The 26764-nt window shown below is 40.3% G+C and overlaps 1 protein-coding gene across 3 annotated transcripts in view; it reads right to left on the minus strand.

Moving 5' to 3' along the window:
* The window catches only part of EDIL3 (EGF like repeats and discoidin domains 3), a 425344-nt gene extending 409944 nt beyond the window's left edge, over nucleotides 1–15400 (minus strand). For 2 of the 3 annotated variants that reach the window (XM_060201139.1, XM_060201136.1), the window contains exon 1: nucleotides 15013–15400. In XM_060201139.1, coding sequence (XP_060057122.1) covers nucleotides 15013–15079 — 67 coding nt within the window. In that variant the 5' untranslated portion in view covers nucleotides 15080–15400. The remainder of the gene's footprint in view (nucleotides 1–15012) is intronic. The other variant, XM_060201137.1, reaches the window with a different exon arrangement.
* Nucleotides 15401–26764: the final 11364 nt, after the last annotated feature.

Consider the following 26764-nt stretch of genomic DNA (forward strand, 5'->3'; position numbering starts at 1 on the left):
TGGGTACTTGTGCTTCATACTATGTGTGCCACCTCCTGGCTCCTGATCTAGTATGCCCTCTTCCCTTTCCTCTCATCCTCTGGCAAAACAATAATGCATATAATACTTCTTCTGAGGACCAAAACGCTCTACCTCTCAAAGAAGATGAGTCCTACATTGGGTGCAGCCTACAATACTCCTAGCTATGAACACAGAATGTGAGCTCAGACTTAGAGGGATGCTGAGGTTACACAGGCTTCTGCACAGAATAAAGGCCCCAGATCAAATAAATAAGGTTTATATTACAATATTTATATACTTTTCCCATATTTGGGATCTACTCTCTTCACTAATACAGCTTCTAGTCCTACTTCCAACACTGACACCACGTCCCCAGACAATACCTTTCCACCTGAATGTTAACCATTGGGCTCACTCAAAACTTAGTAAACTCATGGGCCCCTTGGAATATACCTAAAATAGACCTATCAGCTTTTTCCAAAATGGAGACCCCAAATCTCATCTGTTATATTCTTGCCTTTAGGTTCCTGATTATTAAGCAATTTGTTCTTCTTTATATCTTAATGCTTCTTCAGCCACCAAATTGCAGATTCTACCATGACGCCAACCTGACTTCCCAGGGCAGATGACCTCACCAACATACCCTGGAACCCCACCTCTCCAGAGCCCTGAACCACTAAGGAAAGAGAAAGACAGGCTGGAAGTATGGATCGACCTGCCAACACCCATGTTCAGTGTAGAAGAAATTACAGAAGCCAGACTTTCCACCTTCTGCACCCCATAATGACCCTGGGTCCATGTTCCCAGAGGGATAAAGAATAGGGAAGCTATCGAGGGAGGGGATGGGATACGGAGTTCTGGTGGTGGGAATTGTGTGGAACTGTACCCCTCTTATCTTACGGTCTTGTCAAGATTTTTTATTTTATAAATAATTTTTTTAAGTACAGGTATGATTGTGGCTCTATTTCAGAGAAGTACATCTCTGGAATTCTCTGTTTAATTCCTCGTAAGTCTGTTGAATAAATATGTAGACTAGTTGGACAGATTCCAAATGAAAACACTAAAATGAAGACAAGAAAGACTTACAAGGACATATTAAAGGGAAAAATATTTCTGGCTTCAGAATGTCAGGAATTAAAGAAGCAACATCATGGTTTACAAATATTTGAAACATGTTAATCTGTTGGAAATACAGAAATCACTGTATAACAGAATTGCACAAGTATGAGTATGTTTGAAAGTATATAAGAAATACTCCCCTTGAAATAATGTTTTTTTCCAATAAAAACCACTTGGGCAAATGAAATAAGGATAGGCAAGGATTAAGGCCGCCAAATAAACACACTGTCATTCCAAATAGCCTAAACTATGCAGACCTCAAAACACATAATGAGCCCATCAGACTTGGACTGGGCACAGCAAAAATCTTCTAACTCCCTAGCTGTGATCTTATCAGAGAAGAATTTCTTCCATGGATTTAGCCTTTCCTTTATGACCACACTATAGTGAAAGTATTCCAGAGTGGTGTCCAAAAGAACTAGTTTTCAGGATGGATTATTTATTCTATTCTTAGTCTATAATATCCTCATCTACCTAAAGGGACAGTAAGTATTCTACACAGGTTGCTATATGGTTTCAAGAGCTGTTGTACATGAAAATATATTTCCTGTGCTTTCAAGCATTGTTCAGAGTCAGATATATCAATTAGTATAATGAGTTCTATGTGTCAAAAGCTGTAGGATGAGAACTGTCAGAGAGAATGATGCCTGAGACTTGGTTACTGTATCATCTAATTTCCTGCCCAAGAGAAAAATCTGCTCTCCTCTGGGTTACTGTCTACTCGGTACTTGGACACTTCTCTCACCCCCATAGTTTCTGGGCTGAGTCCCTTTGATACTCAATGTAACTTCCTGAATATTTACATTCCATCTGTTCAAAAATGAAAATCAAGCAATCACTCAGTTTTAATTTTATTTCAGAGACTCTCTCCTCAATTACTCTAGTTATCTTTCAGTCTCTATAGCATATGACCTCACTCATTTCTTGAAGATTTCTGTTCTTGGCACACTGTTATGCTCTTAACTTTTTTTTTTTTTTTTGCCTCCAGGGTTATCTCTGGAGCTCCAAATCCCCTGCTCCTGGAGGCTATTTTTCCCTTTTGTTGCCCTTGTTTACCACTGTTGTTGTTATTATGGTTATTGTTGCCACTGATGTTGTTGGATAGGACAGAGAGGGGAAAGAGAAAGATAAACACCTGCAGACCAACCGGCTTCACCCTTGTGAAGCGACCCCCCTGCAGGTGGGGAGTCAGGGGCTCGAACCGGGATCCTTACACCAGTCCTTGCGCTTTGCGCCATGTGTGCTTAACCCGCTGCGCTACCGCCCTGCCCCTGGCACACTACTATTCTCTATACCATTTCTCCTGTCATAACTATCTGTGATTTCAACACTCACACAAAAGACTGATCCAAAGTCTGACTGGCCATTTCTTGAAACTTTTGTCTCTTGTTCTTGTCTTCTGCCCTCACTCAACCAAAACTCCTACACACACAAACTCTTAAAATTACAATTAGCAATAATTACAACTACAGTGTAAGTCCTGTCATGTCCCCACATTCCGTTCCTTAAACTACCACTCCACCCCCCCAAACAAAAACACTTTATCATGTAAATAATGGTTTATAGGACAGCTGCAGGTGCATGGGTACAGTTTCTTATCTTCACATGACAGATGACAGCACATCACTCCAATACGTCTCTCTTCACCCCATCATGTACTAGGCACCCAACACCATCTCCGCTTCAAGCTCCACTATAGTCTCCCATTAGTCCCAAGTTCTCTGCTTTGCTACAATACAACTCACTCAACCCAAGTTTCACATCGTGCTACCTTTTTCTTGTCTTATTTCTTAAGTGCTACCTACAAGTGAGATCATCAACCTTTTCTTCTCTTTTTAGCTAATCTCACAAAATGATTCCTTCACGTTCCATCCAAGATATGGCAAAAAATGTCATTGTTTCTTAACAGTTCAGTAACAGACAACCAGAGAGCTTCCAAGTTCAGGCTATTCTAGAATGTTGTTATGAACGTGGATATACACAGATCTCTTTGGATAGGTGTGTTATGCTTTTTGGATGGAAACCTAATAAAAGAACTCCTGGATGATACAGAAGATGTACTTCTAGCATTATGAAAAACCTCCAGACTGTTGGCCACAGGATTGAATCAGTTTACATTTCCATCCTCCCACCAGCAGTGGGGAAGTGTTCTTTTCCCACATCCTCACCAAGACTCGCTGTGTCTGTTTTGTCCTGCTGTGTGGCATGCTCTTACATTCTTGCCTCCCCAATGATGGGTGTCTGGACACCACTCCCACCACCAACCCACGTCTCTTTTCAGCATTGTACACTGGGTTTCTTGCACATTTTCTGCAGGACTCCAACTATTCAGTTCCCACATAATTTCCCATGGATTAGTTCTCTTACTGTTGTCAGCCAACTGAAGTTGCCTTAGTGCTATGATGGAAAAGGAACTTTGGAAAATACTTTAGTGTAAGGCTGGTTCGGTGGCTCACCTGGTTGAGTGCACATGTTACAGTGTGCAAGGACCTAGGCTCGAACACCCGGTCCCCACCTGTAGGGGAAAAGCTTTGTAAGTGGTGAAGCAGTGTCACAGGTGTCTCTCTTTCTCTCCCTCTCTATCTTCCCTGCCCTCTCAATTTCTGTTTCTAGCTAATAAATAAATACAGATAATAAAATTAGTTTATACTAAATGGAGTAAAAAATGATGAAAGTATTTGATCTGAGAAATTCGTAAGTAGATAAATGTTTTATTTATTTACTTATTTTTGTCTCCAACCACTGTTCTGGTGGGGTTCAGTGCCTGCATTGGTTTCACTGTTCATAGCAATATTTTCTTTTTCATTTTTTTTAATAAAGGATGAGACAGACTAGGAGAGAAAGCTGATGACAGAAAGTGAGAGAGACACTTGTAGTATGCTCCCAACTACTCATGAAACTATCTCCTACAGGTGAAGACCAGGGGCTCAAACCAGGGTCATCCCATATAGTGACAGTGCATTCTACCAAGTGAGCTACCACCTGGTCCCTAGGTGAATGCCTCTTGAAGTAGATATTGACATGGAAAAGACTTGAAAAAGAAATATAGGAGGAGAGAAAATCAGAGCAGAGATTAAGATGGATCCAACGGAAATGAAAGAGGAAGAGAATTAACAAATCAAATTCTTCCATTAAAAGTTGATAATTCTTAGAAATTCAATGTATTGTTAGCAGTTACCCAAAACAGAAATGGAACTCATCAGTATTGCAAAATTCTTGGGAGCTTAATTTCACAATGTTAAAAAGCATTCAAAATTAGGGGCCAGTTGGTGGCACACCTGGTTGGGTGCATATTTACAATGTGCAAGGACCTGGATTCAAGCCCGTGGTCCCCACTTTGCTGTGGTAAAGCAATGTTGCAAGTGTCTCTCTTCTCTCTCCCTCTCTACCACCCCATTTCCTTCTCAATTTCCGGTTCTCTCTATCCAATAAATAGGTGAAGATAATAAAAAGAACATTCAAAATTCATACATTAGTGCTGGAGAAGAATGAAAGTCCTGAAATGAAATTGCAAGGATATTATGTTTTATAGAGAGGGCAAGGGAGTGTTACTGTTGAACTGAGAGGCAGTTCAGAACAGCTTTTGAACAAGTTAGTAGTATCAACTCCTCTCCTCATCTACTAAGTCTATGAACTGAGAAAAAATAAAACAAAAGCACAGCTATAATCATCTCAAATGAATCGATAGAAAAGAGAAGGGATTAAAAAAAAAAGCTAAAAATAACATGTGAAGAGTCATGATCAAATCTGGTCACTGGCTGCATAAAATTTGGATCCTGTGAGTTTTAAAACTGAAGGTTCTTTATCTGTTAAATGAGCTTAAGAATGATTTTTTTTTCTTTGCCTTCAGGATTATTGTTGATGCTCAGTGGACTGCACTACTGTACCGCTGCTTCTGGAGGCCATTTTTCCCTTTTTAGTTGCCCTTGTTGTTGTTACTACTATTGTTGTTATTGCTGTTGTTGTTGTTGTTAGGACAGAGAAATGGAGAGAGGAGAAGACAGAGGAGGAGAGAAAGACAGACACCTGCAGACCAGATCTACTTCACCTCTTGTGAAACAACTCCTCCCCCACCACCTTTATCCCCCCAACCCCCACAGATGGGGAGCCAGGGACTCAAACCCAGATCCTTGTGATTTGCACCTAGTGCATTTAATCTGCTGTGCTGCTACCGCCCAACCCCAAGAATGACTTTCTTGGCATGTTTCTTAAAATGTTTATGAAATGTTAACTGATGGTTACTATTACTATTTTAGGAAAATGGGTATTAGAAAGTCTGTGGAAGTATATTTCAACAGATTATATTAATTTTCTAAGAAAAAAATATTAATAATGATTAGCTCAGATTAGATGGTATAATCTTCATTATTTTGTAAAATGTTTCAAGTTAATCCAATTATAATTTTAAAAGCTGTATCTGGATTAAGTAAGTGTTAAAACAAAAGACTTGCATCTTCCAATCTATATGGTTTGGAACTTTTGTTTGGTCAAAACTATTTAGTGGTGCTACTTAGAAAATTAAATAGAAGTAGGATTTAAATCAAATTAAATACCTAAAGTAGAAATAAGAACCTCATTAACCTTTGAAATAAATCTATTTTATAGTGACTTTCTGAAAATTACAAAGTATGCTCTTACAGAGTGTATTAAATTTACAAATGGAACAATGGAGAGGGGCAGTGATATCCTAGAAAAGAAAAAATAAATCACAAAATTCACGTTGAAATAAAATTAAATGGTAGCATTTTGAATAAAGCACATTTTTAATTACTTTCCAATAGTCCCTCTTATTTTCCCCATCTTCACTCTTCTTTTTAGTTAATATTTTCTGAAAAATAAATTAACTCTTTCTCACCATGAAAAGCCTATTCCAAAATTTACTTCTAAATGTAAGAATCCTTTGACATTTTACCAACTTAAATTTAGAAACTTAAAATATGCATATTGTTTAACGAAAATAAATCTGATTTCTCTGTTGCAAAACACCAGTTGAGGGGCCGGGTGGTGGCATACCTGATTGAGTGCACACATTACAGTGCACACGGACTCAGGTTCGAGTCCCCAGTCCCCACTTGCAGAGGGAAAGCTTTGTGAGTCGTGAAGCAGGGTTGCAGGTGTCTGTCTCTCTACCTCTCTATCACCCCCTTCCCTCTCGATTTCTGGTTGTCTCTATCCAATAAATAAAGATAATAAAAATTTCAAAACATCAGTTGATGATTAGATATAAAGTATGTGTTTCACACATACGAAAATAATTTCATATATATCTCCAAAATGTAAAGAATCTGTGTGATTTCTTGACACCAGCATGTGTCAGTAATTAAGACAAGGGGTCAGCAAGAAAGCAAAGTAGTATAGTTACTTTGTTACTTTGTCAGGCATGAGACTCAGGTTCAAGCCTAGGCCCAATGCAAGAAAGGGAACTTCTTGTGTGGTCTTAGTCTCTTTCTCTCTGCCTGCTTAAACCAAAATAAGACAACGAGAGAGAGAGAGAAAGAAGAGAATTAAGAAAAAGAAAAGTCGAGATTTATATTAGATTATAGTAATAGTTATGTGATACTAGGAAATATCTCTATAAAGTCATTATAGTTCATAGATTATTAATAGTCGTACTAATGTTTTTGATTTGCTGCAAGAATCAAAGATGACACTTAGAACAGTGGAACATATATTCAATAAATGATCAATATGAAATGTACTTACACAGGGCATCAGAATAAATGTCCCCTGTTGACTTGTCTACCAAGATGCTAAAAGTGACATGCATAGTGACTGTCACCAAGAAAACTGAAGAAGAAAAACAAATACTCATAAATTATAACTTCTTATCCTAGGTCAACATTAAAGCTAGCTGAAATATAAACCTTGAATGGACCAAATGAACCTATTGCTTCGATGCAGTTTTGTTAAGAAAAGATAATATAGGAAGGTGAAATAAAGTTTTTAAGGTTTCTGAAACTATGTTTGGTCTCTATTTTTCAACCTAAGCACTTACTGCTATTTGAAATGTGACATAGGTGAGTACTTCTTAAGGAACATTGATAATAATGGCCAGAAATAACTCCATACCTTTTAATATACAGTGAGTGTCTGGTTCAAATTGTGTTGCTGATATTTTGTTGTGCAGGTTGTTTGCTTAAAGTGATTCTATACCCTAGTTCCAGAGGAACCACAAAAAAAAAAAAATGAAACAAAAATTTGGCTTATAAGTATTAAAATAGAGGAGCCAGGTGGTACTGCATCTGGTTAAACACACATGTTATAATGCTCAAGAACCCATGTTCCAGCTCCCAGTCCCCACCTGCAGGGGGAAAGCACTCCCTTCCCTCTCTTCTTCTGTCTATATCCAATAAATAAATAAAGATAACTTAAAAATATTTAAATAATAAATATTAAAATAGTTTAGATGGTAATCTGCTACAGACAACCTTTTTTAAAAGTGTGTATCTGAGAGGGTCCCGCGGTAAAATAGCAGGTTGAGTGCGCATGGCGTGAAGCGCAAGAATCAGCATAAGGATCCTGGTTCAAGCAACAGGATCCCCATCTGCAAGGGGGAAAGGTCGCCTCACACGTGGTGAAGCAGGTCTGCAGGTCTATCTTTCCCTCCCCCTCTGTCTTCCCCTCCTCTCTCCATTTTCTCTCTGTCCTATCCAACAACAAGGACATTAGTAACAACAGTAATAATAACCCCAACAAAAAGGGGAAAAAATAGCCTCCAGGAGCAGTGGATTCATGGTGTAGCCACTGAACCCCAGCAATAACCCTGGAGGCAAAAAAAAAATGTGTATTTATAGCACAGCATGTCTTAAATTATAAAAAGAAAAAGACAAGCAACAGAAAAATATGGATAAAATTGCAATTCAATTAGCAAGTGGAGAGAAAAAAGTAAAGGGGAAAGGATCAAAGATGTTAGCAGAGATAGAACACAGGTACTTACAGATGAGAGAACCAGATGGAATTTGTCAGTTTGTTTGGAATAAAACTATTCTCCACTGTATCTATTTGACTGTTCTCATATTTCCTGCTTAAGAATCATCAGCCTATTTTATACTGACTGGCTCACAAAGTCTCCAGTATCAGTAAAATGTAAATGGTCACCATGACCTCAGTATAAAGAAGAGACAAAAGAGGATTATTTTGCCTTCCCAAAATAAATGACTTTATCAAATACCAGGCACAAACCAACCTTCAAGAACTCATGATGGCCTAAACCCATCTAGAGATTACCTTCCAGTCAAACACATTATCCTCTAACAAAAGATTAAAACTGGTCTTTCCACTTACACACTGATGCACTATAATCAAGTGGTGTTTTTTTTTTAAGTTGATCAGTTTGAGACAGGACTGCTGTATAAAACAGTAAAACTAATACTAAGATATAGTCAGTCATTTTTTTTTCTACATAGTAACAATCACATTCAAAAGTTAGCTCTTAAAAAGCCTTCACCTGGGAGCTGGGCGGTGGTGCAGTGGGTTAAGCGCACATGATGGAAAGCGCATGGACCAGCGTAAGAATCTGGGTTCGAGCCCCCAGCTCCCCACCTGTAGGGAGTCACTTCACAAACAGTGAAGCAGGTCTGCAGGTGTCTATATTTCTCTCTCTGTCTCTGTCTTCCCCTCCTATCTCCATTTCTCTCTGTCCTATCCAACAATGAAGACAGACAACAATAATAACTACAACAATGATAATAAACAAGGGCAACAAAAGGGAAAAAATAAATAAAGCTTAAAAAAAAAAAGCCTTCACCTAAATCCTTGTACTGAAATCCTCCATGCTGTTTCATGCACTACAAATCTTCTGTGGAACTAATCCTACATAGCTACTATCACTATAATAATATGTATTTTAAAACAAAATGACAGTGCATTTCTTCAAATGCAACCAAATAATTAAACACACAACATCTTACCTGAATTTCAGTGTTTATAATATCTTCACTCACTACACTGGGAGAAAATTATTAAAAATGGCAAGTGACATTTTTTTCTGCTCCATAGGAAAAATGGTCTTCAGATAGGCAAACTTCTCAGGCATCTATTTCATCAAACAGGCATTCCAGCTCAAGTTGAGACTGGCTAAAATATGTTTCCAATAGTGCATTCATTGCTTTGCCTATCTACACAAAAACTGATGAACATATTGCAATTAGATCTTGTCTATGGTTCAAGGTCAATAGTGGCATCAATCATTCTAAAAATCTCTCACACTGCAATGTCTTTGGTTTTTAAACTTAGTTTCCCCTCCTCCAGGCTACCAAAATATTTCAATTTTTAACACTGGTTTCACATATATTTTTTCCAGTTTCCACTTTGTCTGATAACTGCCCTTTTTAAAAAACATTTTTCTTTTTTTAAAACAATTCATTTATTTATTATTGGATAGAGTCAGAAATTGAGATGGGAAGTGGGAAGGGAGAGGGAGAGAGACAGAGAGACACTAGCCCCACTGCTTCACCACTTGCAAAGCTTTCCCCCTACTGGTGGGGACTGGGGACTCGAACCTGGGTCCTTGTGTGCTGTAATGTGCATGCTTATCCAAGTGTGCCACCGTCTGGCCTCAAACTGTCATGTTTTATTGTTCTGATTGATTTGATCTCTAACTTCCAATGCCTTTATATTCTGGATCCAGCAAAGAACCGGGAAATTGAAATATTGAATAAATAGAATTTTTTTTTCTACAAGATTTAAGGCCAAAATATATTATAAATGTTTAGTGATCAAGAGTTTTGCTGCTTTCTTCAAGGTCCTCATATACATGTCAGAAACAAGGCATGCGGCTTTACAAATGGGGTAGGTATAAGTTATTGATGGACTAGTAATCTTAAGACAGGGTACTGTGATCAAATCAAGATGTAAAAGCCAGGGCTGCTTCGCCATTCAAATCCAAAGATTCCATTTTGTGCCTTAACCCATGAGATTTTGTTAGAGACTTCACAGTGGCCTTTTTTTTTTCTTCTTTTTTTGGAGGTTTACTGACTTTTTTTAATTGTGATACCAGAATTTTATAGTGTGACACAGTTGGCTCCTTGCTACTCGCAAGGATGGGGGTGGGCTAGAAGACTGAAAATATACAGGCAGAGAGAGACAAAAGCGGAGAGGAAGAGAAAGACGACTTAGGAAGGGTCTGACATAGAAACTATACTACTGGGGCTGGGCGGTAGTGCCTTGGGATGAGCGTAAGGACCAGTGTAAAGATCCCGGTTCGAGCCCCAGGCTCCCCACTTGCAGGGGGGTTGCTTCACCAGCAGTGGGTGAAACAGGTCTGCAGGTGTCTGTCTTTCTCTCCTCCTCTCTGTCTTCCCCTTCTCTCTCCATTTCTCTCTGTTCTATCCAACAACAAGGCCAACAAAAATGGGGAAAAAATAGCCTCCAGTAGCAATGGATTCATAGTGCTGGTCCGAGCCCAAGTGGTAACCCTGGAGGCAAAAAAAAGAAAGAGAGAGAGAAAGAAAGTTATGCTACTGAAGACAAAACTGGCAGAATGTCAGAAACTATGTTTAAAAAACTCCGAGAGAAATATGGAAAAAATATACTGGTAGACACGTAATAAAATTTTAAAGACTATGTCAGCAGGCACTACAATTAATTTGAAAGAAAAGATTTTATCAGCCAAGGATCAATTAAAAGAAAACACTTGATTTTGAATAAACCAACAGCGCACGCACACACACACGCGCGCGCACACACACAGACACACACACACACACACACACACAGATAGAATATTAACTGACTGAATTACATAATGATAAAACTTTAACATGTCATTTAATCCCTGTTGGCTAAATTACTTATATTATTTAGAAACTTACAAGCTCCAGGAAACATGGAGTTGGCCATCGTGATTTAGAAAGAAAAGATAAGAAATAAAAGATAACCTTAGGGAGAGATGTGTGTGTATAGTGTACCTATAGGAATCAGTACAATGCCAATTCCATTTATAGAACTTACAGTTGATATGGGGGGGGGGGTAAACTTTAAATACGCTATGATTTCAATAATTTCTAAAAGTTAAATAATTGTACATGCACCTCAGTTCTGTATCTCCTTACTCCTAAAAGTAGCTTTACTTTGGACAACCCTGAAAAGTAACAGCTTAATCTAGACTTGCACTTGTTTGTCTCTGCCAAGTAGAGCAACTCTGTTTCCAAGTTAAAATAATGTGGTACAAGCAGTAGGTCCTCAAAACTCATCCTCACTCTTTTTCTCTAGAGAGCACTAGAAACTAACATCAGTTTCATACAGACTTGAAAGTCACTTTATGTGGATTTTACGGATTAGTGTTTAGTAGTTTCCATGCTTTATTTTTTTCCATGTTTCCTTTAAAAGATCTTCACTGATTATTCTGACACATGCTGTAAAGAGCATAGTTAATTCCAGATTACTTTTCCTTCTCAAATAAAAAAAAAAATGTTTACAGTGATAATTCTTTTCCTTTTTTTTTTTTTTTTTTGCCTCCAGTGTTATCACTGGGGCTCAGTGCCTGGTCCTAGAGGCTATTTTTTCCCTTTTGTTGTCCTTGTTATGGTTGTTGTTTTTATTATTATTGCTGTCATTGTTGTTGAATAGGACAGAGAGAAATAGAGGAGGGGAAGACAGAGTGGGAGAGAAAGACACCTGCAGACCTGCTTCACCGCTTGTGAAGTGACGCCCCTTCAGGTGGGGAGCCAGGAGTAGAATCTTTCTGACTTCAAGACCATAGTATAGTAAATAGGCCACTCAAAAAAAATTTTGCCCATCACTGATGTCTGTTGTCATTAATGTTTACCTCAAATCATATACATTTAAACCAAAATGCATTTCAATCCTAGGGAAACATTACAAGAATGATCAGAAAAACACCAGCAGGATCAGAGAGGAAAAGATAATGCTGTACTATGGCAGGGTCAAGATTTCCTGTTAACGTCACATAGTCACAAGAGGATATTTTATCTTCAATTAATAATTTAATTCAATATTTTTATAAAAAATGCACCATGAATATGAAATTAGCACTCGTTTTAAAGTGTAAAATCAGTCATCACGTCAACTAGGTAGTGAAGACACCAATAAATAGTAATTTAAAAACACATAAAAAACTTATTATTTTAGCATAAGTATGGCTCTAGTGATCTTGTCAGCATAAAGTTATGACCTGGACTGAGTGAGAATGTTTAGGTAATAATTTATTTTTGCGTTGGATTAACTAGGAATCACCACTGATTAAAAAGGAAATACAAAAGCCAACGATTCGTAGTATTTAGGACATGTCTAGACATTTTTAGACAGTGCCATTTGCTTAAAGACTTCAGGTACAAACTGCAGGCACAGGGACAGATTGCATAAGATGTCACGTGCTTGCTGCAACTGTATGCATGTTATTGGATTTTTAGAGCAACCCGTAACGATGAATAATTTAAGAGCTAATAAAATATTCAATCTGACTGATCCATTGGTTTAATTTTAAAATCAAAACGACTAATAGAGGGAATTACATACCTTTATCAATTCCTAAGCATTACCGCATGTAAACTGTAACCCTCCCCGGGAAACACCAATGTCTAAAAGGCTTACATTAGATAAATGATGTCTGGAGGCTGCAAAGGAAATTCTCAGTGTTAAAACTGGCTTCAATAAGTTTGCACAAAGTTTAATTGTTTTTGGAGCTGGCTGTCACAGAAGCTGCACCTCTGCCTTCTGCAGGTCTCAGGGAGAATAAATTAGAAAGGTGCAAGTTTAACAAAAAGAGCTCATGGGGGGTCGGGGGGAGTGGGGGAGAACAAGGGGTCCTTTCTTTCCTAAATCCTCTCCTTCTCCTTACAAGCTGGCTGTAAAAGAAGAGGTCTGAAGAACGTGGAGTACACAGGTGCCTGAGTACTGTATAGGAACCATATACAAAGCAGCTCCTCCAAGCTTGGTTTATCTGGCGGGGCAAAGTATGCCCTAGGCATGGATGTCTTTACCAGGCAGAGCTCTCTCTCTCTCCTGGTTGCATGGAACCAGAACTCACTCCTATCACATGGTTGATGTGTCCTCCACCCCAATGCGCCCCACCTCGGTATAGGGAATTACGCTGGGCTGGGACGCAAGGATGGAGGGGTTGGGGAGACATCTCTGGAGGGGTGGTAATGGGGAGCAGTGCGTGGTGTTAGGTGCGTGTGAGCGCGTGAGTGTAGGCTTTGTATTTGCGGCAGCGGTTGCAAGGAAGGCAGGGATGCAGGGGGGAGGGGGCGTGCGTGTGGTTCTTCCCTTCCCCTTCCTGCTAAGAGATCAAAGTACAGAAGGACTCCCTACTCGAAAAATAGGAGAAGGGAAATATAACGGTGGAAGGAGCACTGTTTTTTTTTTTTTTTTTTCCCTATTCCTGGGTGATTCAATCGAGCAACTATAAAGCCCTTACCATTCCTTAACCTTCAGTGAAGTGGCTGCCTCTGTCTGATGACTGGAAGGGCACTTTGTGAAAGCCAGAGAGGCACTCACCTCCTCTCACGCCTACACACTGTAGGCAAAAGAGAGGCCCAGCAAAGACGCAGCCATGGATCACTACAGGCAAGGCAGAGGGGGGAACTGGCCAAGAATTCCTACTTTCTGAACAAATAGTAACCCAAGAGAACACAATTTTGCTCTGAAACTAGTAGATGGATGAGTACATGAATGAATCATGGAAATATTCGTGAGGTGTCTAATTGCAACTGATGAGTCTAAGCATTAAAAAAAAACAATAATTCTTTTTTAGAAGCACAGAATCATAAAACCCTGTAGTGCACTCAACTGTCCACTTGAAAACAGCCTGCGGAAGGTTTTATCATCCACTGGCCTCTTAGAAAGAGCCTCCAGCTTCCGTGGATGTTGGGATGCAGAAGGCAAGCAGGTCCCTTTCCAGTGGTTCCCCCCACCCCCACACACTCCCTTCCCCGAGTCCTTCCTAGGCGCCTACTTCAGCCGGGACTCTGAAAGAGAAGTGATGTGGACCAGGGTTTGCATTAATAATTATGGCGCTACCCCACGCAAAGAACCTGCAAGTCTTCTATACAACTAAGCAGGAAACTCAGCCAAGTCCTGTTTGTTTGTTTGTTTGTTTGTTTGTTTTACCGGCGGATTTATTTCATGCAAGTCATGGAAATCACGACCTGATCAGACTTAACTTTTCAGCGCTTGAGAGGGGGGAGCTTGGGTTGCCTGACACATGGATGGTTCTCTTGTTATCAGGAGTTAAGATTCTACCCAAGAACCCAGGCTTGCAGACAGACAGAAAGAGAGAGAGAGAATTTTTTTCAATGCTATGCTATGCAGTCAGGTGTTTTCAACGCTGTGCATTCAGGTCAGGGAAGTAGAAAAGAATAAAAAAGAAAAGGGGAAAAAAAATACTCGACTACCAAGACCATCACCAGCTCACCAGCGGCCCAAACTCCCAAAGTCTGGGTTCTGTTTTGCAGAACCGCTCAGCTCTGAGCTGGCGCCCCGTGGCTGTCCAGCCTCTCACTTCAGCTGGGCATGGAGGATGGCTCGTCCCCCTACTTCAACCTAACACGAAAGCCCCTTCCCTTCATGTCTGGAGCCGACCTTATCCACAGAACCCTTAAGAGGGTTCACGAGTCCGGTGACCTAGTGAGTCGCAAAATCTCTGGTCCCCAAGTACTGCCCTCTTCCCTCCAATACCCTCTGCTCCCCAATCTTCCTAGATTTCAGTCTGGTATCCCGCAGCCTCTTCCTGACTCAGCCCCATTGACTCCATATAGACTTTGAGAGCACTTTTCCGGGGCGCGCCGCCTCCTCCACGCCGCCCGCGGCGCTCGCCTCTCCAGCCACGCCCGGGAGACCGCCTCCAGCCCCCCAGCTGAGATGTTTCCGGGTGGGGAGGACACCCCTACCCATCTCGCACACAGTGCCCGAGGGGGGCCCCCACCGCCTCACCTTTGCAGAACTGGAGGATGCCGAGGCTGAACCCGAGCAGGAGCCAAACGGTCACCAAGCGCTTCATGATCGCGTCTCTTCGCCTTGACCCGGGTTAGCGGAGGTTCGCAGTGGAGAGAAGAGTCGCGGAGGAGGCCCTGCAAGGGGATGGCGGGGAGGGGGGTTTGCAGCAGACCCCGCCCCAGACGAAGCAAAATCTCCAGGAAAAAAAATAAAAATAAAAATAAAAATGTCTTCTTCCCCGCAGCGCTCCCTTCAAACAAATTGTTGGAGAGGACGGCAAAGAGTGACGACCGAGGAGAGGAAGCTCTCTTTCGCACCCTAACCCTCCGTCCCCCTTTGGATGTGTGCCTGCGCCCGGGACGCGAGGAGATGGGCGAGCTGTAGGGGTGGGGTGTGGGGGGGTGAGGGAGAAGCCGGCGGAGCTCCGGGGCTCGCAGCGGCTGGGTCCCGGCAGAGGCGCGGCGGGAGGGGAGGGGCGGGGCGGGGCGGGGCGGGGCGCGGGCTCCGGCGACTCCGGCTCCGGCTCCGGCTCCGGCTCCGGCTCAGCCGCGCGGGCGGCCCCGCAGGCGCACGGTGCGCTCGGCTCTGCTCGCTGCGCTGCGCTGCGCTGCGCTGCGCTGGGGCGGCGGAGACTCGGAGAACAATGCGGCGCGGGAGCAGGCGGGGAAGCGGGGAAGCCGGCGGCGGGAGCACTCTGTGTACAAACACAGGCGGCGTGCGTGTGCGGCCGAGCCCGGCTGCAGCCCTCCCTGAGCGCCTGCCGCCGCCCCCTCGCCCTCCTCCTTCTCCTCCTCCTCTCTTCTTCCTCCTCTCTTCCCTTCTCCCTTCCACCCTCTCTCTTCCCCTTCTCTCTTTCTCTCTTACGCAGCGCTCTCTTATCTCTTTCCTTCTTTCTTAGAGGTGGCTCCTTCTGCTGGAAAAGAAAAGGGAGACAACTGCAGCCACACCTCGGCACCTGCCAAGGTCTCTGAAGTTTCTCAACCTTCCTTCACGCACGCCAGGGACTCTGGGGTTAAAGGAAGCACCCCGGTAGTGTCTGATTCTGATTCTCTTTCCAGCACTGACTTTATAATTAAGCTCGTTAAGGATTCCCCCCACCCATCTCTCTCTCTCTCTCTCTCTCTCTCTCTCTCTCTCTCTCTCTCTCTCTCTCTCTCCTCTGAATAGCCAGGGGGAAGAACTTAAGAGGTCTTGAAAAGTGGCTCCTGGGGGCACGAAGCTGCCTAGGAGACAGAGCCCTGCAAAGTGCAGTGTCCTGGATTCTCAAGAAATGCAACTTAGTCAGCAGCCCCAGAATCAAATCAACTAAGAAGGGACAGGGATGGCTGTACTGTGCTGGCTACATTTTAGTTAGCTCTAGGGCTGGGAAAAGGAGGTTGTGACATCTGTTCACGAGGACAAAAGGTGGAGGCAAAGTGAAACAAGTAGGAGACTGGGACATCTGTTTCAGATGAGAAATAGTAGCTAGTTGGGAGGCATGCCGGAAAAAAAAAAAAAAAGGCAAGTTTAAATTCTTGACACATCACTAAGATGGATCACATTTCCCTGCTACCCACCAAAAACAATATAAATGGACTTGTTTTTCTCAGTGAAAGTGGCTGAAGCAAAATACAATCTGTGGCTTCTCCCCCCCCCCTCGTTTTTTCACTTAGAATGATTGCGTAATGCTCATGGATTCAATTCAGGAAGTTGCAGGTACCACAGTGAAAAGCAGATTTGTTTTCTATATTTGCTTAGAGGTAAGGAGACAGAAACACATATAAACGTGAGGCAAGGATTTGGAAAGAGAAGGGACAATTGGTCACACACCTTCATCTCGTATGCCTCCTTGAGTCTTATAAACTTCAATATCTGCCTTCCTTTTGGAATTTGAAGTGAGATCAAGGATATAAGGCTGATGGAAAATTGGTACTGCATACTGCTATGGAGAAGCTAAGGTATTGTACCACTGGCAAACAAAAAATATTTCAGATCAGGGTTTGCTCAGATCTCATGTTCAGTAGGAGAATACAAGAACATTTTAGAAGTTACTGTGCTAAGGATTATATTCACTGTCAGTTTTCATGCTTAAGAAGCCCAACCTGTTAGATTAAGAAAACACTGTCTAGAGCTGTAGCGAACTTGTAACAGGGGGACAGCTCAAGGGCGGAGGATTTGACTGCAGAACTGTAGAGAACTTACAAACAAATTCCTGCTTTGTGGCACAGGATAATTAATTTTAAAAGTACTTCTCTAGTCATGCTGTAGCGTATCCATCATACTGTATCTCTTCAGCTTTCTGAAATTAGATAGTTAATGTTAATTTTAAAGTGTTATAAAAGGTAGTAACAAACCTTGAAAATGGACACATCAGAAGCCAGTATCTATATGCTGAGATATTAAAAGACTAAAGAATGTGTGTTTTGCATGTTACTACGTTTTTTCTTTACATTTAAATGGTTAACACTCTAGGAGAGCATAAAATTGCAATAAACTGAGCGTTCTATGACCAAGTACTTGGAGTTGTGGCTTTAAATGTCATTAGCTATTACTTGGCAAATGACTTGTACTATGTGATGCAGTTTAATTACCTCGATTTCCTTAAATTCTGTTTCCAATCTAAATTTGATACATAGACTCACTTCTACAGTTCCCTGTTTATAGTTTTCCCTTCATATTGATAAAGATCATGTATTAATAAGTGATTCATTTTAAAGGTTCTAAGCACTTTACCTAATTACAGTTGCAGGACTCATTTTACTCTCATTAAATTCATAAATTATCGCTTTAGAAGTGGGATATAAAGAATGTTAGAAGACTATAAGAAAGTGATTTATTTTTTGAAAAAGGAGAAAAAGCGAGAGAGTGAAATACTTCAATGAATTTTTCTCTCGCTTAAGGAGCTAAGAGACCTTTCCTAATCACTCAAGATCCAGCCTACAGTTTTACAGCTTCTCCAAATATGTGCCTAAAATATCACAAATGAATCTACATATCTCTTGAAGATAGCACTTCCCAAAAATATTTTCTGAAAGCTTACTTTCCTGAAGATATTAATAGGTTTCTGGGGAAAAAATGTCCTTGGTCAAATAGTTTTGGGAAGCATGGCATATCAAATCAGTCTCTTGAAGATGCACGGAATGTTAGCATATTCAAAAACTTTCAAAGCTCCTGTGGTTAAGAAACTTGCCAAGTGAGCCAGCATTTTACCAACTTTTCTTTTTTTCTCTATGACAAGCTTTTTCTCACAACACCTGTTAACATATTGTGGATTTAGTGCTTCAAAGAAAACAATTTAAGGAGTGTGCTTCAAAATAAGACATAACAAAGTATTGGTAAAACAAAAACAGAGTACTGTAGTTTTCAAGAACTAGTCTTATTTTGGAAAGCTATACTGTCTCTACTCCTAGAACTCAATGAAGTAGGCACATCAGATAGTGTCCAAGTCTCGATATTTTCTCCCATAAAATGCAACTTGTAAGAGAATCAGAAAGGTAGTGGTAAAATGTTGTGGCCCACAAGAGGGACACTAGCCCCATAATGGGCACATACTTTTGTCAATAATGACTGTCATGATGGTGATGGTACTGGTGAATAATGTAATGGTCACATACAGAATTGCAAAACAGAGTGACCATGTAGTTTATTATTTTGTTTTAAAAGTAAAATTAAAATCTTCCTCACAACTACTCCTTCCTCTTGACCCTGTTTTCACTGAGACTGAAGGAATTAATATTTCCATTTTCAAGTTTCTACAGTAGAGGTAGACAAGAGGGAAACAAATTGCTTATTTGGACTAGGTTTAGGTTAACCAATATGTATACTTACAGAAGGGGATAAGGAAATGTCATCACTATTCTTGTCTTCTACCCAAGGAGCATATGTGACATTAATAATTGATGCTGGCAGCCAGCTAGGGCCTAAAATATGCTTCCTTTTTATGCTTCCACCCAGTTTTCAGTCTGAACCCCATCACACTGGGTAAATCTTTGGTGTTGATGTGTCTTTCCTTCTCTGCCTCTGTCTCTCTCTTTCTGTCTGAAAAAGCTGACCCAGAGCAGCAAAGCCCTGATGATAAATAAAATAAACAAATACAAATAAATCATTGCTACCCAGAGATAAGCAATATGAAGACTGAAGATTAATTACAGCATATGATAATTGTGATGCATTGATTGGGAAGTCTTGAGGTTGATGAAAATTTGGAAGTGTTCTAATGGGATTACCAGGCCAAATCATCACTAGTTTTTTTTTTTTGTTTTTTTTTTAAGAGTTGTGAGATAAACTAGCACATATTAAGGGTAAATTAGAAACTAGTAAAATTAAAGCACTCAGTTAAAAATTTTATAAGAGATTTCACAATGGTGCTCACATAGTACTAAGCAAGGAATGGCACAAGGAGTGGGTTCCAGTCCCCACTCCCCACCTACAGGCGGTGAAGCAGGTCTACAGATGTCTATCTTTCTCTCTTCTTTATAGTTTTTCTTTTTTTTTTTAAATATTTATTCATTTATTTATTCCCTTTTGTTGCCCTTGTTATTTTATTGTTGTAGTTATTACTCTTGTTGTTATTGATGTTGTTGTTGTTGGACAGGACAGAGAGAAATGGAGAGAGGAGGAGAAGACAGAGAGGGGGAGAGAAAGACAGACACCTGCAGACCTGCTTCACCGCCTGTGAAGTGACTCCCCTGCAGGAGGGGAGCCAGGGGCTCCAACTCAGATCCTTACACTGGTCCTTGTGCTTTATACCATGTGTGCTTAACCCGCTGCGCTACCGCCTGACTCCCTTTTCTCTCTTCTTATCTGTCTGTCCTCCTATCTCAATTTCTCTCTGTCCTATCAAATAAAATTTTTAAAAAATGGAAAAATGGTTGCTAGGAGCAGTGGGTTCTTAGTACTGGCACCATGCCCCAGCAACTGGCAGAGAAAAAAAGTTCACAATAAACAAAAAGAGACATTGAAATACATATTCACATAATAAATTTTCCATAATAAATTATTTTCCACCTCTCTTCCATTAAATTATGTGGAAGATATTTTAACTTGCCATGTTAATTTCCCAACAAATATCACTGAATATGTTTCTTATCATTCATAGACTTATTGAATGTTGCTTATGCTTGAGAAATAGAGAATGAGATTACGTGATCAAATTATGTTTGATACCACTATGAAGTTTTTACAATTTTTCATTTAAAACTTGAATATGTATTTCTTTAAAAATTTTTTGTATTATCTTTATTTATTGGATAGAGACACTCAGAAACCGAGAGGGTAGGGGAGATAGAGAGGGAGAGAGTAAAAGAGACATCTGCAGCCCTGCTTCACCACTTGCAAAGCTTTCCTTCTGCAGGTGGGGACCGGGGGCTCGAACCCAGGTCCTTCTGCACTGTAACATGTGCGCTCGACCAGGTGTGCCACCACCCGGTCCCTGATATGTATTTTAAATACTTGCATTTTGCGTTAATCTCCCAAATTGCAACTTGATTTTGTTTGTAAGATTCAAAGCAACCAGACCCACCTGAATTTCTGACCTACAGAACTGTACACGAATAAATTAGTGCTATTTCAATAAACTACGCTTGTGGTGTCTTGTTATACAGTTATACAGCAAGGAAAAATTAATAACATAAATTACTGTTATTATCTCTTTAATAGAGAAGGGGGGGACTCAGATTGCCTAGGCAAATTGGCCATAATCTCAATTAGGAGCTAGTAATTGAACCCACACTCTTAGTACAGAGCCCATTGTATTCTAATGGCAACAATTACAGAGTCAATTGTATGCTAATCACTAGTGTCATATGTATATGTGTGTTTGTTTAACCCTGTCAACCCAACAGCCTTCATGAGGTGAATATTATTATTGTGTGCACTCAACAATTGAGGAAACCAAAGACCAACAGTTATTTAACTAATTCATCCAAGATTAAGGCAGCAGGGAAGGTGGAATTCAATAGGCAGAATCTGTCTACTCCTTTCATCTCAGAAGCACATGCTTTGTAATCATTGTGTTTAAACATTTATTTTCTATGGGATGATCTCACTCTCAGGCAGAAGTTGAACAACAGGATCAGAAGAGAAAACACAAGTAGAACCTGAACTGGAGTTGGTGTATTGCACCAAAGTAAAAGACTCTGGGGTGGGGCGAGGGGGAGAATACAGGTCCAAGAAGGGTGACAGAGGACCTAGTGGGGGTTGTATTGTTATGTGGAAAACTGGGAAATGTTATGCATGTACAGATTATTGTATTTACTGTCGACTGTAAAACATTAATCCCCCAGTAAAGAAATTAAAAATAAAAAATCCAGATTATAGGCCATTCAAGAAAAGAAAAAAAACATTTATTTACACAGTGATCTTATTTTTATTTTGTATTAAAGCAGCTACAATTTCATTTTACTAGTTGTCATTTTCTCTGACTTGGATTTATTTATTTATATTTTTTTATTAAAGTTTTTTTTTTGTTTTTTGTTTTTTAATTTTTTTTAAATATTTATTTTATTTATTTATTCCCTTTTGTTGCCCTTGTTGTTTTATTGTTGTAGTTATTATTGTTGTTGTCGTTGTTGGATAGGACAGAGAGAAATGGAGAGAGGAGGGGAAGACAGAGAGGGGGAGAGAAAGACAGACACCTGCAGACCTGCTTCACCGCCTGTGAAGCGACTCCCCTGCAGGTGGGGAGCCGGGGTTCGAACCGGGATCCTTATGCTGGTCCTTGTGCTTTGCACCACCTGCGCTTAACCCGCTGCGCTACAGCCCGACTCCCTGGATTTATTTATTTATTATTTTTTTGTCACCAGGGTTATCACTGGGGCTGGTGCCCGCATTAAGAATCCGCTGCTCCAGGCAGCCATTTTTTTCCATTTCTTTCTTTCTCTCTCTCTCTCTCTCTCTCTCTCTCTCTCTCCCTCTCCCTCTCCCTCCCCCCTTCCTTTCTATTTTCATTTGACAGGACAGAGAGAAATTGATAGGGGAGTTGGGAGCAGAAGGAGAAAGACACCTGCAGACCTGCTTCACTGCTCACAAATTGCTCCCCCTGCACGTGAGAACTGGGGTATGGTGGCTTGAACATGGTCTTTGCATATGGTGCTATGTGCTCTTAACGAGGTGTGCTACAGCCAGGCCTCCTGTGTTTACCTTTTTAAATATTTTAGAACGGATCATTATTATTATCATTATTATCGTTATTATTATTAGATACAGAGAAAGGACAGCGAGTAAAAGAGACCTCAGCACCAAAGTTTCTTTCAAAGCCGTGGGAGCCAGATTCAAACCTGAGTCACAGGATTTGCTTTTTAAAAATATACTCTGCTTATAAGTAGTCTTCAGAGCACATTTTTCAACCGTCTAAAACAAAACTCACAACACTTGCAATTGCTCTCCTCAAGCACCAAGCTAATCATTTCCCCAAACTCTGCACTCAGACTGTTATCCCAGCCTGAAATGACCTCTTACACATTCTACTGGCTGGATTCCTGTCTCCCCGTAAGCTATCACCACATTACTGCAGCAGCACAGTATGGTTTCTTAGGCTTAACACATATATATATTACCAACTTCATTGGTGTTCACATTTTATTTCTAAATAATTAGAACTCTTGAGCTGGGGAGGTAGCTTAGTTTAAGTTTTTCAGAGTACCAACTTCTATATTTTTTGTTTTGTTTTGTTTTTGGTCTTTTGGTTTTATCAGAGTACTTACCAGCTCTGGTTTATGGTGGGGGGAGGGGGAATTGAACCTGGGACTTTGGAGCCTCAGGCTTGAGAGTCTCTTTGCATAACCATTACATTATCTACCCCCAACCCTCAACTTGTATGCTTAAGATATCAGATTCCACAAATTCAATTCCTAGCACTTTATGCTGGAGATAAGTAGTGTTGTGGTCCTCTCCTGGTCCTCACTCATTCGCACTCATGACAAATTAATAAAAAAAATGTTTCTAAATAAAGAATGGTTCTTGCCTCTATGAGGTAACTATGGGCCATAGCCATAATTGTTATGTCTTAAGCTTTCTCAGTTTTCCCATTAAGAAAAAAAAAATCATTTTTAAGACTATACATGTTATGCATGTAAAAACTATTATATTTACTGTTGGTAAAACATAAGTTTCCCAGTAAAGAAATAAAAAAAAAAAAGAAAGACTATACATCTTACAGGAAATTTCCAGTTCCAGTACTACCCTAACGTAGTGCCTACTGAACACTGTCTTCCTGAAAATATACAGGATCATTTAGCAAGAGTGAGCCTTTGCCATCAGAGTCTGACCCTAGTAAGAGAAATTTTAGGTGCATCTTAATTCTTTTTTTTAATATTTATTTTATTTACTTATTCCCTTTTGTTGCCCTTGTTTTATTGTTGTAGTTATTATTATTGTTGTTGTCGTTGTTGGATAGGACAGAGAGAAATAGAGAGAGGAGGGGAAGACAGAGAGGAGGAGAGAAAGATAGACACCTGCAGACCTGCTTCACTGCCTGTGAAGCGACTCCCCTGCAGGCGGGGAGGCGGGGAGCCGGGGTTCGAACCGGTATCCTTATGCCGGTCCTTGTGCTTTGCGCCACCTGCGCTTAACCCGCTGCGCTACAGCCCGACTCCCCTCGCATCTTAATTCTTTTTCTCCAGTTTCCTGTTCAACCAATTTCAGTGACCATTTTAGTTTTCTAAAAGTACCCTTTAGAAAAATTAAGCCATATGAGTAACGAAAAGTCAAAGACACGAGTAGATAGTGAAATAAAAATTTCTCTCTAAATGATAGTCCCCACACCCCCATACATAGGATCGCCTGCTCAGGGCCGACTATTTTTATCTAGTGGGTATTTCTTGCTACTCCTTCTAAAATTGTGTGTGGATATACATACACGCAGAGGCACATATACATAGGTATTCTCATGTATAGTATATGCATACCAATATACACTTTTCACAAATAAATTTTATTTTATTATCTATTTGTTTATTTTCTTACCACCAGGATTATTGTTGGGGTTCTGGCACTAGGATTCAATGGCTAAAGGTGGCCATCATTCCCCCCCCCTTTTTTTCCCTTTCTACTTTATTTATTATTTTTATTTGTCATAACAGAGAGAAGATGAGAGGGGAGGGGATCCAAAGAAGAAGAAGGAATGACAGACATCTGCAGACCAGCTTCTTCTCTCATGAAGCATCCTCCCTACAGGTGGGAAGCCGGGCTTGAACCTAGATCCTTAAGGGCAGTGATATGTGTGCTTAACTGAGTGTGCCACCACCCGGACCCCTATTTATATTATTTTAAACTAATTTTTTTTTAAGATAAGATTTTTCTTTTTTATTATATTTTATTTATTTATTCCCTTTTGTTGCCCTTGTTGTTTTATTGTTGTAGTTATTATTGTCGTTGTCGTTGTTGGATAGGACAGAGAGAAATGGAGAGAGGAGGGGAAGACAGAGAGGAGGACAGAAAGACAGACACCTGCAGACCTGCTTCACCGCCTGTGAAGCGCCTCCCCTGCAGGTGGGGAGCCGGGGTTCGAACCAGGATCCTTATGCAGGTCCTTGTGCTTTGCGCCACCTGCGCTTAACCCGCTGCGCTACAGCCCGACTCCCTTAAACTAATTTTTTAAAAAGTTTTAAAGAATATAATTATTGGAGTCGAGCAGTAGCGCAGCGGTTAAGCTCAGGTGGTGCAATGCGCAAGGACCGGCATAAGGATCCAGGTTCGACCCCCAGGCTCTCCACCTTCAGGGAATTGCTTCACAAGCAGTGAAGCAGGTCTGCAGGCGTCTTTCTCTCCCCCTCTCTACCTTCCCTTCCTCTCTCCATTTCTCTTTGTCCTATCCAACAACAAGGACGTCAATAACAACAGTGATCACTACAACAATAAAAAAACAAGGGCAACAAAAAATAGGAATAAATAAATAAATATTTAAAGTATTGTTAAAGAATTATTAAAAAAGAATTTAAAAATATAATTATCATGTTTTTCTTACTCTCTTTTATGATGCTAGGTACTTCAACCCTATCAACTGTACAGGAATGTTCCTTTTTCTCCCTGTCATCTTCAACGTTTGTTGTTGCTGTTTTTTCTTTCTTTCTTTCTTTATTTCTTTATTTTTCTTTTAAACATATGACATGTATGAGCCCTTCAGTCAATTAGATTGAGTACTGGAGATTGAAGGAAGATTGAAGTTCCAGGATGAATTTACTATAAGTAAGTAATAGCATGGAACTTACTTTTTTTAACTAGTAAAACAGCAGTGGCATTACCTAAATACACATTGACTTAAAAAGTTTTCTTTATTAGAGCATTAATGCTTTACATTCAACAGTAAATACAATAGTTTGTACATGTATAACATTTCCCAGTTTTCCATATAACAGTACAACCTCCACTAGGTCCTCTGTCATCCTTCTTGGACCTGTAACTGTCTTTTCTAATGTCTGACATTCTCACAGTTGTAAAGTGGCATCTCCTTGTTGTCTTTATTTGCAGTTCCTCTGATAATCATTCTCATCTGTCTGCTGGCCCTCTGGACCTCTTCCTCAGTGAAGTCTCTCTCCACGTTTCTCACTGATAAATTTACTGAGTTCTTTATGTATTTTGCTTATTAGTCCTTTATCTGAGATATGTTGAGAAAGCTCTTTTCCCACTCTATGGGATGCCATTCTGTTTGGGTAATGGTGCCCTTGCTGTGCAGATTTTTAGTTTGATAGATTCCCATTGCTTTACTTTTGTTTCTATTTTCATTGTTGTTGAATTTGAGTTTCTGAAGACATTTCTGAAGCAGAGATTGTGAAGTGTTATTCCAAATGTTTGCTTCTGTGGTTTTAAAAGTTTGTGGTTGGGGGCTGGATTGTGGCACACCTAGTTGAGTGCACATGTTACCATGCACATGGACACAGGTTCAAGCCCCTAGTCCCCACCTGCAGGGGGACGGCTTTGTGAGTGGCAAAGCAGTGTCCCTCTGTGCTGCAAGTGTCCCTCTGTTTCTCTCCCTCTCTCCCTCCCCCTTCCTCTTGATTTCTGACTGTCTCTATCCAAGAAATAAATAAAGATAATAAAAAATTCAAAATAAATGAATGTTTCTGGTCTAATGTCCATGTTTCTGATCTACTTGGATTTATTTTTTGTGCATGGTAATGTAATGGTCCAGTTTCATTGGTCTGTATGTTGCAATCCAGTTTTCCCAACACCACTTGTTGAAGAGACTCTCCAATATCCCTTTAATGTTTCGGACCTCCTTGTCAAAAATGTGTTTAGAGGTGTGGGAGCTTATTTATAATCTTCCAGTTATATTCCACTGACCTGTGTGTCTATTTTGATCAGTACAAGGCAGACAGAAAATCTTTCTCTTGCCTTTCTGTTGATGAGTAGGAGACATGACAGTAGTGTATTGGGTGAGGGGTGGAAATGTTTTGAGAGCTATAATGATCTGATTCAGCATCAGCTGAAGATGACCTTATATTGTTTCAACATTTTTCCTTTCGTCTACTTAATAATATATCACTCTGGGTTATGACTCAGACTGATGACTCAGTTCTGTCCAAGATTCTGCTTGGGCATCTTGAGCAATGACTGAAAAATTCCAGAGGAGCCTTAGCTCTTGGATACATTAAATGCACAGCCTACTAAGTCACACTTTTTAGCCAATTTACTTTGAATAAAGAAATATGCTAGGCTATTTATCTTTTACATTTTATAACTGCAGAAAAATATATATGTTTTGTAAGATATATAGTCTATAATACTTATGATTCTATTTGTTTTATATTTTTAAATGCAGAAGAAGGAGGAG

The sequence above is a fragment of the Erinaceus europaeus genome, chromosome 11, assembly GCF_950295315.1.
Source record: "Erinaceus europaeus chromosome 11, mEriEur2.1, whole genome shotgun sequence".
Lineage (NCBI taxonomy): Eukaryota > Metazoa > Chordata > Mammalia > Eulipotyphla > Erinaceidae > Erinaceus > Erinaceus europaeus.